Source organism: Lathyrus oleraceus, chromosome 5 (assembly GCF_024323335.1).
Source record: "Lathyrus oleraceus cultivar Zhongwan6 chromosome 5, CAAS_Psat_ZW6_1.0, whole genome shotgun sequence".
NCBI classification, from domain to species: domain Eukaryota; kingdom Viridiplantae; phylum Streptophyta; class Magnoliopsida; order Fabales; family Fabaceae; genus Lathyrus; species Lathyrus oleraceus.
In genome coordinates this window covers 602,471,082-602,482,908 of record NC_066583.1, presented here as the reverse complement: position 1 = coordinate 602,482,908, position 11,827 = coordinate 602,471,082, and the positions used below count along the sequence as shown (strand labels likewise).

Here is an 11,827-nt window from a genome sequence, read left to right as displayed (position 1 = left end):
AAAATAAAATTTCAGACTCCATTTCAATTTTCGTTCTCTGTTCTTTTGTTTTCCCTCCTGCGAACGTTGAAACCCTATCAGCGAAAACCCTATCAATGAAAACCATAACAGCGAACACGAATACACTTCCATTTTTCGGTTTCAATCATTGAATGTGTTTGAAGAATCGTACGTGTCTCGACATTTGGGTGTTGACTTCGTTTTTCGTTTCTACTGTTCTTCATTTCTTGCGGTATGTTCTTCAATATTTCTTCATTTCTTCGTTTCTACTGTATAATCTTGTTGAGAATGTTGAGAATGTTTATAATCTTGTTGAGAATGTTTATAATCTTGCGGTAGTTTACTAATGTTGAGAATGTGCATAATCTTGTTGACTGAGTTTAGTGTATTATTCTTGTTGAAGTTGTTTTGATTCATAAAAACTGAGTTTAGAAGTTGACAATAGAAAAATGTTGATGTTTGTAAGGAAAACAATAAGGTACATTGTTGTTGTTATGTTTGATTAGAGAACTGAGTTTGTAAAAACTGAGTTCATAAGGTACATTGTTGTTGTTATGTTTGATAAGTAATAATGTTGATAATAGAAAAATGTTGATAATAGAATAATGTTGATAAGAGAAAAGTAATGGAAGAAAAAGTTTGATTCTTGTAATAGAAAAAATGAAAGTGATGAGGTAATTAAAGTTGTTATGTTTGATAAGTAATAATGTTGTAATAGAAAATTAAAGTTAGTTATAGAAAAATTAACGTGTTATAGGTATAGTTATAGGTATATTGTAATAGAAAAAGTTTAATTCTTGTAATATAAAAAATGAAAGTGATGAGGTAATTAAAGTTGGTATATTGGCGTATCGGATACGTTATTGAAGTTTATATTAACATTGGTTATGTATAGGTTTTTGAAGTTTAAAATGAATTGAACTTTATAATTGTTAGGATATTCAAAGATACTACCTTAGTTATGTATTTTCGTCTGGATTAATTGTTTACTTTAATAAGTAGGAAAACCATGGATAAAACATGGATCTGTGCCGATCGAATGACCAAAGAGTACGAGAGTGGGGTTTTGGAATTCATTAAGTATGCTGTTCAACATGCTGAAAACCCCAGACGAATGCATTGTCCTTGCTTGCGTTGTTGTTATATTGGTAAGGTTGACGCACATGGATTGAAATCCCATTTGCTGAGGCATGGAATTGATCAAAATTATCAGTGTTGGATATTTCATGGTGAGAAAATTAACGAGAATGTTGAATCGAGTGGAAAAAGTAATACGACCTATGCTTCATACGACAAAGACACGGAAACATACGATTGTGATCGAGTTGAAGAGATTGTAGAAGCACTGGAAGAAGATCTTCATGATTGTCCTGAAATGTTTGAAATATCTGATAATGCATGATTTCTTTATTTTTTTGTTTTCAATTGCTTTGATTATAAGTTATATCTGATAATGCATGATTTCGTTATATTTTTGTTTTCAATTGCTTTGATTATAAGTTATATCTGATAATGCATGATTTCTTTATTTTTTTGTTTTCAATTGCTTTGATTATAAGTTATATTTGATATTTGATGGTTTCCTTGGTTTATTACAGGTTAGACATGGCTGATGACCAACATGAGGAAGTTAGTAAAAAAGTATCCGCGGAAGAAGAAATTCGAAGAGGCATCACAGTAATGAGAAGGGTGGTCCAAGGAAGATCTCGAGGCATCATACTAGATGTCTATTGGAGCAACCAGGGACAGCTTATAGAACCTAATGGGCATACCTTAACTAGTTTTATCGGTGCACTAGTAAGGAATGAAATTCCCATTACATGTGATGATTGGAGAAACAAAGAGCTGAATGAGTCCAAAGAAAAAATTTGGAGTGAGATAAAGGTACAATCATTTGGCCCTTAATTATACGGTATCAATTATGTTTTTTCAATTACCGATACTAACTATCAATTTGTATGTTTTTCTTAGCGATGTTTTAACATCGAAGAAGAAAGAAGAGGTTTTTGTATGAAATTGGCCGGAAAGCTTCTAAGAGGGTTTCAGACATTTTTATCATCCAAGTTCCTTAAGGATACGGATGGTAATTTTGTGGATGCGGAGCTTCCTAAAAAATATGAAAGTTTGATATCGGCTGAAGAATGGGAAGCTTTCAAATCCAAAAGACAAGACCCGGTTTTTCAAAGAATAAGTGCTACAAATCGGGAAAGAGCATCAAGTCCCGCATATCCGTACCGAAAAGGACGTGTCAGATATGGACGCTTAGAACAATCCATGGTAAGTATTTATAAATTGCGATAACAAATTTGTTCATCATATATTAGTTTTATCTGATCAAATTGTATGACTTAATGTGTAGCTGCAGAAGGAGGAAAGTTCAGAAACATCTCTTCCTGCACATGTTTTGTGGAAGGAAGCCCGTGTGGGCAAATCTGGAGTTCCTCAAGAAGAAGTTTTACACGTATACCAGAAATGTGTAAGTATAACATTTTTTCATTAATTGAATAACATTTTTATACACAAATATTTGACAAGTATACGGTATTCATCTGATTTTTCAGGAGGAGCTATCTCAGTCTTTATCTCCCGATGATACTAAGGGCATACTTAGTCGGGCATTAGATGTCCCTGAGTATTCTGGTCGGGTGAGGGGTAAGGGATCTGGAGTCACTCCGACCTCCCTGAGTATTAAAAAATGAAAGACTCCTAGTAATCGGGAGCTTCATGCAAGATTGGAAGCCATGCAAGCTGAGCTTGATGCATTGAGGAGAGAAAGAGAGGCTAGCGCCTCAACAGTATACAGAGATGCTTCGGACAAAGGCAGTATCAACTGTACCTTTCAGCCGAACATTCCAGAGGTAATTACATATAATTGTCTTAAATTGAACTATTTCCTTAAATTATGTATTTGACATATATACACATTAACGATTTCTTGTTATTATTGGTTTTAGGGCATTTCCCATTGTCAGCTGTATTTGTCGTCACCATACTATCGGATGGTTGGCAAGGGAAAAGTGCATAACGTTAGCGGAGTATTACTCCACACTAGAGAGCTCCCTGCTGGATGTTTGAAGGTATCAGTTGATATTACAGTTGAGCCGAATGCAGCATTACCATATCCTAGCGATGATTTGGATGCAACAACGGTGCACGAAGCAGTAGGTTCGTTTGTTGCATGGCCGACAAACCTCATATGCGTAGGATATGAGGTATGCTTAAAACTTATGTTAACTTTAATGTGTATATTCAAAGTTTAAAATTTATACTTAAAATTTTACTTACATATTTTCCTTGGTTATGTTAAATAGACTCCCACAAAATCCAAATCAAAAGATAATGCGATTCCACGGCATACCGAGTCCACGGTTTCAAGAAAAGAGGTAATATACAATTATATGACATATATTCATGGAAGTTGTTACATTCTTAATTTGATCTAACTATTTATATGACATGTAGCTTCAAGAAAATGAGGTTAGCAATGCCTCCGCACAACAAAAAAAGGAGGTTAGCAACGCCTCCGCACGGGTAAAAAGTTCTGGTGCTAAGAAGACCGTAGCTAGGAAAAAACCTACCACCAAGTATAGGTCGTGCCTCAGGACATTTCTAGAGATGACCGATATACCGACCGGAGGTGTTCGGACTGTACATATGGAGGTAGGGATTTTCGGCTTTGATTACGACCAAATGATTTGTAATGAAGACTTCATGCAAGTTTTTAGTCATGAAGAAATCGGCGTCACCGTTGTCAATACATATATTAGGTAAATCCGGTCTACTTTGTTTTATTAATTAAACAACTTATGTTAATGATGTTTACTTTATGTTAATCCGGTTTACTTTATGTTTCAAAAGAGGTGTTAATGATGTTTTTATATTAGGTTTTTGTATGACAAATTGATGCGCCCCAATGGTTTGGACGTGTCATTCGGATTCTTAGCACCCGCGACCGTCAACTTAGGTTTAATCTTAAGTAGACCGGATACCGTGACGGAGTACGTTCTTCGGATCCTCATGGACAATAAAGATGCGGAGAAGTTGTTTTTTATACCGTTTAATACCGGGTTAGCATTTCATTCTAAATTCATCTATTATAATTATTTTCCAAGTTACCATCTAACATTTGCCTAATCATTACAGTGGACATTGGTTGTTGCTCGCAATCAATCCTATCCGAGAAATTGTGTATTATCTTGACTCGCTAGGAAATGATTGGACAACATACCCGGATATGAAGGTCCTAATTGACACGTAAGTGAGAATGTTCAAAATTTTTCTTAGTTTATGTGAATTGTTCTAATTGCTTCATTTTTATTTTATTAGCGTCCTACAAGCTTTTCGGGCCCAACGAGATATCCAAACCTCAAGGAGGGGCGCCAACTCCATTACATGGATTAAAGTGGCGGTATATTTTTAATTACCACATTTTTTATTATATTAGTGATGACACTTGATAAAACTTAGGATTTATAATCCATATATTTTTTTTCATATGTAGTGTCCTCAACAACGTAATCAAATAGATTGCGGGTATTTCATGTTGAGGTTTATGCGAGATACTCTTGCTTTGGGCCGATTAAAGATTCCCACCGATGTATGTATTTCTAACTTATGAGTTATTTTTATATTTACACATATCTCATATAATTAAATAGTTGGAATTAATTCAAAATATGTTATATTATTATGTAGTACTTTGATGAATTCAAGTGTGCATTTTATACAAAGGATCAAGTGGACGAAATCAAAGAGGAGTGGTGTCAACTCATGATAGAGCTCAATGTTTGTTCATAAATTTGTGTAATTAATGTGTACATTTGTAGTATATGTTATGACTTGTAAATGTGTACATAAATTTGTATATATTTTGATACATTTAAGGCAAAATTGGTTTGAATTGGTATATATATATATTTGTTAGCCAAAAATTGGTAGAAAAAAGGCCAAAATGGCATATATAAAATGTGATAATTGTCTGTCAAAATCTGGTTGAAAACAGGTAGAAATTCTGGTTTATAAACCTGGAAAAAATGTGGTTTAAAACAAAAGCTTCAAAAATTTTCGTATACCTTAGACAGCGCTTTTGTAAAAAGCGCTGTCTAAGGGGGGGATTAGAAAGCGCTTTAGGCAAAAGCGCTGTCTAAGGGGGGGGGGGCTTAGACAGCGCTTTTTGAAAAGCGCTGTCTAAGGTATATCTAAAAAAATTAAAATAGGAGGGTCTTAGAAAGCGCTTTTGGCCAAACCGCTGTCTAAGGGGGTGGGGCTTAGACAGCGCTTTTCAAAAGCGTTGTCTAAGGTATACCTAAAAAATTTAAAATAAGAGGGTCTTATAAAGCGCTTTTGGCCAAAGCGCTGTCTAAGGGGGGGGCTTAGACAGCGCTTTTAAGATTTAAAAAAGCGCTGTCTAAACCTTTAGCAGCGGAGGTTTAGACAACGCTTTAAAGCGCTGTCTAAGGCTAAAAAAAGCGCTGTCTAAGGTCTTGTTTGTTGTAGTGATCCCATTCTCTTTGGTCGCGAGACCATGCTTTTTTCCAGGTTTACTCTGAGCGTTTCCTTTCCCTCTTTTGTGATAAATAACGCACGGTGGCGGCTCTGTTGTTCTTGTTTTCCCGCCGGTTTTTCGCGTAATGCGACAAAATGGAAGGTTGATCTTGAAGGCTTCAATGTCTCAGAATAGAACCTTCAAGATTGAACTAAATATGATGGAGCATAAGTGCCTTGCAACAACAGCCAACAAAGATGAATGGATGTGGCATTACAGACTTGGCCATCTCAATTTCAAAGACATCAGAGATTTGAAGAGAAGAAATATGGTTTCAGGATTACCAGAAATCGACATTCCAAACGAAGTGTGTGAAGAATGTGTGCAGGCGAAACAACATATGAACAACTTCAGTAAGGATGCAGGAAGCAGGTCGAAGGCAATTCTTGAAGTCATATACTCTGACGTATGTTGTCCTCTCCAGGTGGATTCAGTTGGAGGTAACATATAGTTTGTTACATTCATAGATGATTTCAGTCGAAAATTTTGGACTTAGCTGATCAAGAAGAAAATTGAAGTGATCAAGGTATTTGCCAAATTTAAATCTATGGTCGAAAAACAAAGCGGTCGAAAGATCAAGATTTGAGGACTGATGATGGTGGAGAATATGTGCCGAAAGACTTGAACGCATTATGTATGAAAGAAGGGATTGTGCATGAGGTGGTGCCACCATACACTCCATAGCAGAATGGAATCGCATAAAGAAAGAATAGAACCATCATGAATATGGTGAGAAGTATGTTGAAAGGAAAGTATCTACCCAAAGAATTATGGAGAGAAGTCGTGTCGACTGCAACATATATTCTAAACAGATGTCCGACAAAAAAGTTAGAAGGAATTACGACAGAAGAATGTTGGTTTGGTGTCAAGCCTAGTTTGAGTCATCTGAAGGTGTTTGGATCTATAGCACATCGACATGTGCCAGATCAGTTGAGAAGGAAACTTGATGACAAGTCGAGTCAAATGATCCTGATAGGATATCATTTGGCTGGAGGATACAAGTTGTTCGACCTAATGAATAAGCAAGTGATGATCAGCAGGGGCGTGATCATAGATGAGTTTAAGGAATGGGATTGGACTGAGAATATTAAGAATAAATCAGTGATAACCTTTTGCAATGAACCAACTAGTGAAGTTGAAAGAGAAGTTCGACAAGAATTCAGAGGAGAAGCAGGCCCAAGAAGACCTCAAAGAACAAGACACATGCCTGAAAGGTTGCAAGAATGTTTTATTACATCAAATGATATGGTCAATGAAGAAGGTGAGCTGGTACACTATGCTTTATACACAGATTTCAAAGCAGTCAATGAAATTGAGGCATTGAAAGGTTCAAAGTCGGTGAAAGCAATGAATGAAGAACTGAAGTCAATTGAAGTCAACAACACTTGGTCACTTGTCAAATTTCCCCAAGACAAGAAGGAAATCAATGTGAAGTGGGTATACAAGGTGAAGTTGAATCCAAAAGGAGAAGTGACTCGACACAAGGCGAGACTTGTGGTGAAAGGATTTCTTCAGAAAGAAGGAATCGACTTCGACAAAGTTTTTGCACCTATTGCATGGCTCGAAACAAACAGGTTGGTTATTGGTCTAGCAAATGTGAACAACTGGAAGATGTGTTAGATGAATGTGAAATATGCATTCCTGAATGGCCCCTTAGAAGAAGAAGTTTATGTTGCACAACCAGTTGGATTTGTGAAAGAAGGCAAAGAAAGAAAGGTGTACATGCTACATAAAACCCTGTGCGGACTTAAACAAGCTCCAAGAGCTTGGATCAAGAAAATAGATGGCTTCCTAAGAGAGAAGGAATTTGTGAAGTAAACAATTGAACATGAAGTATATGTAACAAGAAGCAAGAGCAAATTTCTTATACTATGTTTCTATGTCGATGACTTGTTTATAACAGGTAGCTCAAAAGAGGGAGATCGAAGATTTTAAAGGTGATCTCAACAAGGAATTTGAAATGTTAGATATGGGTGACATTTCATATTTCCTTGGCATCAAATTCTACAAGAGTGATATAGGTTTGATGATGCATCAAAGAAGGTATGCAGGCGAAATACTAAAGAGATTTGAGATGCAAGATTGCAACCCAACTTCGACTCCAATTGAACCCATATTATAATTGTCGAAACATTTAGATGAAGATGATGTTGACCCAACCCAATATAGAAGACTTATTGGATCACTTCGATACCTTTGTCATACAAGGCCTGACTTAATATACAATGTAGGTATGGTGAGTAGATTCATGTAGAAGTCAAATGTATCACATCTAGCAGCGGCGAAGAGGATACTAAGTTATCTGAAAGAAACTCTCGTCTATGGCATTTTGTTTGCTGCAACGGATGAAGGAAAAGAATACGAACTAGTGGGATACACTGAATCAAGTTGGTGTATTGATGCTGAGGATCGAAAATGCACAGCTGGTTATGTGTTTATGCTAGGTGGTTCACCAGTTCCTTGGAGTTCGAGAAAGGAGACAGTAATGTCGTTATCGTCGTGCGAAGCAGAATACGTAGTTGCTTTCCTTTGTGCATGTCAAGCAACGTGGATGGTGAATCTGGTCGAAGAGATAATATCGAAGAGCCATGAAGCAATTACCATGAAGACCGACAACATGCCAGCTATCAATCTGAAGAAGAATCCGATAGCACATGATCGAAGAAAGCACATCGAAATGAGATTCCATTATCTCCGAGAGCAGGTAGTAGATGAAAAGATTAATTTGGAACACTGCAGAATTGAGAATCAAATTACAGTTATCATGACGAAGGGAGTGCAGGTCGAAGTATTCAGAAGACTAAGAGTTATGATGAATGTAGATATCTTAGACACAATGAATTAGGTGGTGTGTTGAATTGTAATTCCTTGTGTCGAAGCATGTTGTTCGATAGGACAAGGATGTGTCGAGTTGTATTAGTGTGTCGAAGTGTCAAAGCATGTTGTTTCACACAAGATTTCAACTTAGGCCTATTTTTAGTATTGTTAACTATTTTGGGCTTTTATAGTTTTGGGTTTTGGCTTATGAAGTAAGCTAACCTAAATATATAAATAGAGGGAGTAACTCTTATTCTTGTACGAAGAGAAGGAATAACTCATAACATTGTATTCACAGAATTTTTCAGTTGCAAAGTGAATAAAGAAGTTTTTCACAGATTATAGACAAAGAGAAAACTCTATAAAAAATATTCTTCTCCTCAAACATTTTTTTTCTTTCTCAATCGTTCCTTTTTTTCATTGTATTGCGTGGTTGATAACAATCTTGGAGTATAATTTACCAGGGTCTTATTCCACTAGCTCTAGGAGAATTAAAGTTTCTCATAATGATAGTAGTATAGTTTACAAATACATCAAAGTTTATGCCTTAGCTAAGTTCAAACCCACCAACATACAAAAATTCTTCAAGAGAAATGTCTTAGTCCGTTATGAAATTTCACAATCTTTCATGAGGAAAAATAATACCAAATTCACATATAAACTCTAAAGAGGCTTTTCTCGGTCCTAGAAGTCAAACTCCATTTTACATCAATAGAGCTCCCTCAAACTAGCAGTCAAGTAGAGGCCACCAACACACTCCTACTGAGAGAACTAATAAGAAGATAATTTTGCATAAGGTTCATTTGGAAGCAACCATTTTTAGAGACATGTGTAACAGTTGACCGATATTTATTCTTAATAATCTTCCAACTTTTGGCTCCCACACCATTATAAATGCATAATATTGCATGATTGATCAGGTCTTCTTAGTCCGTCTCGGCTTAGTTGTCGTCTCGGATTGAAGAAACTTCTTCTCATAATCTTCTCTGAAAGACTTATTACTGTTCTATTCTAACATAAACTTCCCAACCTAACACATTAAGAACCAAAAAAAAATCAAACCCCTAATCAAAACAGAATCTTATTTTCCAATGAAAATAGTGAGAACTAAACCGAATGGCAACCTCTGAAATTGACATTTCATCAAGTGCCGCTACATCTTTTTCTTCAGCCAACTGATGAACTTTATTCATAAATGAACAATGCTTGTAATAGTGGAGAGAATCTGCAATTCACAAAAGTAACATATAAGATATTTGCAAGTTCTACATGTTTCATGGACCGGTACTTATAAGCTTCTACTTCTATGTTACCATCATACCTCGTTATGATACAATTTGTCCAATTTCAAAATCCTTTGACGCGCTTCATCCCTTTTCTTATACTTCTTTTCCAATTTTTCTCTCAAACAATACAATTCTCCAATTACACCTACTAATTTTTTCCCTTTAGGTTTATTTCTTCTCCCACATTCCATCCATTTTCTTCTGTTTTCCAAAGAATCATCATCCATTTTCTACTTTAACATTTCTTAAATTCAATTCATCAAGAGCCATATTAAAATCCATTAGTATCTTCTCGTTGTGTCTTCGTTCCCTATGTGTATAGTCCTTATACAACACAGAATCAAGATGCTGATGTTCTAACTGTTACAAAACAAATATTTTTCGTTAATGTTAATGTTTTCTACCATATTCAAACTTATTATTGAAATTAAAAGATATCATTTTCTATTTACTATATACCGTATCTTTTGCTATCTTATCAGTGATTACAGAAATGTCCTGATTCATTGTCTTAATCACTTTCTCTTCCTTTTGGATTTGAGAGACTGAATCTGGAACTGTTGGCCATACCTTGACAAAGTAGAATTGATGAACATGTCCTGAATTTTCATCAATTGCATTATTCTCCATGATGTTAAACTTTCCGGATTTTGACATGTTAAAAGATCATGATTAATCAGAAAAATGAATTATAATAAACAATTTTGTTTGATTTAATCAAACTAAAATATATCATTGAATCCAGATACTTACCTCTGTGATTCGGTTTTACTTGTTAGAACATGGTATGGATCAGTGATTTTAATGAAAATTTAAGTGGCTAATTGGTAATTAGTTATTATATTGTTAAATACTTGCACCCCACGCCAAGAAAGTCGACATCTCAAATTTAAATTATTTTATTTCTTATATATTTTCAAATAATTAAAGGAATTAAAAATCTCAAACAGTGTAAGTCTTGACTTTATGAAATTTGCAATCTATCTAAAATTGATTTTGGTTTAGATGATGCTATATTTAATTATGTAAAATGCAGCTAGTGGGATTAAAATAAAGAGCAAGATACTATTGCATGCTGAAGTTTTTCACATCCTTCGAACTCACCAGTTTACTTAAGAATACTAAACTATTCAAAGATTTCTAAATTGACCAAATCACATGATGCCAAATCATAAATATCAAATTATAAGACAATCCCGTAATCCTATACATACTACCAATAGGTAAAAATATCTAAAACAAGATCACACAATCTCTAGGTTGAACCATAACCCACCTCACCCATATAAAGATCATATACAGACTAAAACCACCACCTCACAAGACACATAAATATGAAAGGATGACTCAGAAGCCATCAAACTGAAAGGACAAAGGACACCCCCGAAACTAGCGGGATTCCTTTCTTAAGTATGTTCTCTCTGGTAGGGATTTTATCCTAAAGGAGTTCCAAGAGAAAACTCTTAATAGGGATCTAACTACTCTTAACAAAGGGGAGAATGCGACTACATATTGGATATCTCTAGAAAGCTCCTAGCAAAGGAGGTAGAAGTAATTATAAGACATTGAATAAGAAGCATATTTAAAATGACACCACCACCAGTTATCATGCTCAACTGAAGGGATAAAATCACTGATAATCAGGAGAAGAAATGCAACAAAATCCCGCTCATGCTAAAAAAATATGGGATCTTCTCCACATAAGATTACCAACCCAAGTCAGACCCTCTCAGTTATCAACCTCACCTAAAGAATAAGCTTTCTGCTCTGAGATAGATAAAAGCTTAGGTAATCTGACTCTAAGAAGAATGACCCCCCAACTAAGGTTCGCTCCAGAAAGAGGTGAGAAAATTTAATATGACTCGCAAAGCAGACCATCACGGAACAAATCACAGGGGTCATCTAATTTATCCCCCAGAAGAAAACTTATAGACATGGCAACGGGGCTAGTCAGAGACGAGTTTTACCTCGTCCAGACCCAAACCTAAATCCCCAAACAATTCTCATTATATGTCATGATATCCAATAGGAATGTAGAATTAAAACTCAAATCCGTCACAAATAGATTCTGACATCTCTCATCACCATCCATCTAGTAAAATCAATTTTACTAAATAGAAATTTATTTATTTTCAACCTCAAACCACATTACAAATAATAAACTAAAACAATCCCATAA

The 11,827-nt window shown here is 35.4% G+C and overlaps 1 protein-coding gene across 1 annotated transcript; it reads left to right on the top strand.

The window, feature by feature from the left end:
* The first annotated feature begins 1,591 nt into the window (after window positions 1-1,591).
* LOC127086904 (uncharacterized) lies at window positions 1,592-2,316 on the top strand. The gene is made up of 2 exons (XM_051027727.1): window positions 1,592-1,884; window positions 1,972-2,316. The coding sequence occupies exons 1-2, from the start codon at window positions 1,606-1,608 to the stop codon at window positions 2,299-2,301; spliced, it is 609 nt and encodes a 202-aa protein (XP_050883684.1). The 5' UTR covers window positions 1,592-1,605; the 3' UTR covers window positions 2,302-2,316.
* Window positions 2,317-11,827: the final 9,511 nt, after the last annotated feature.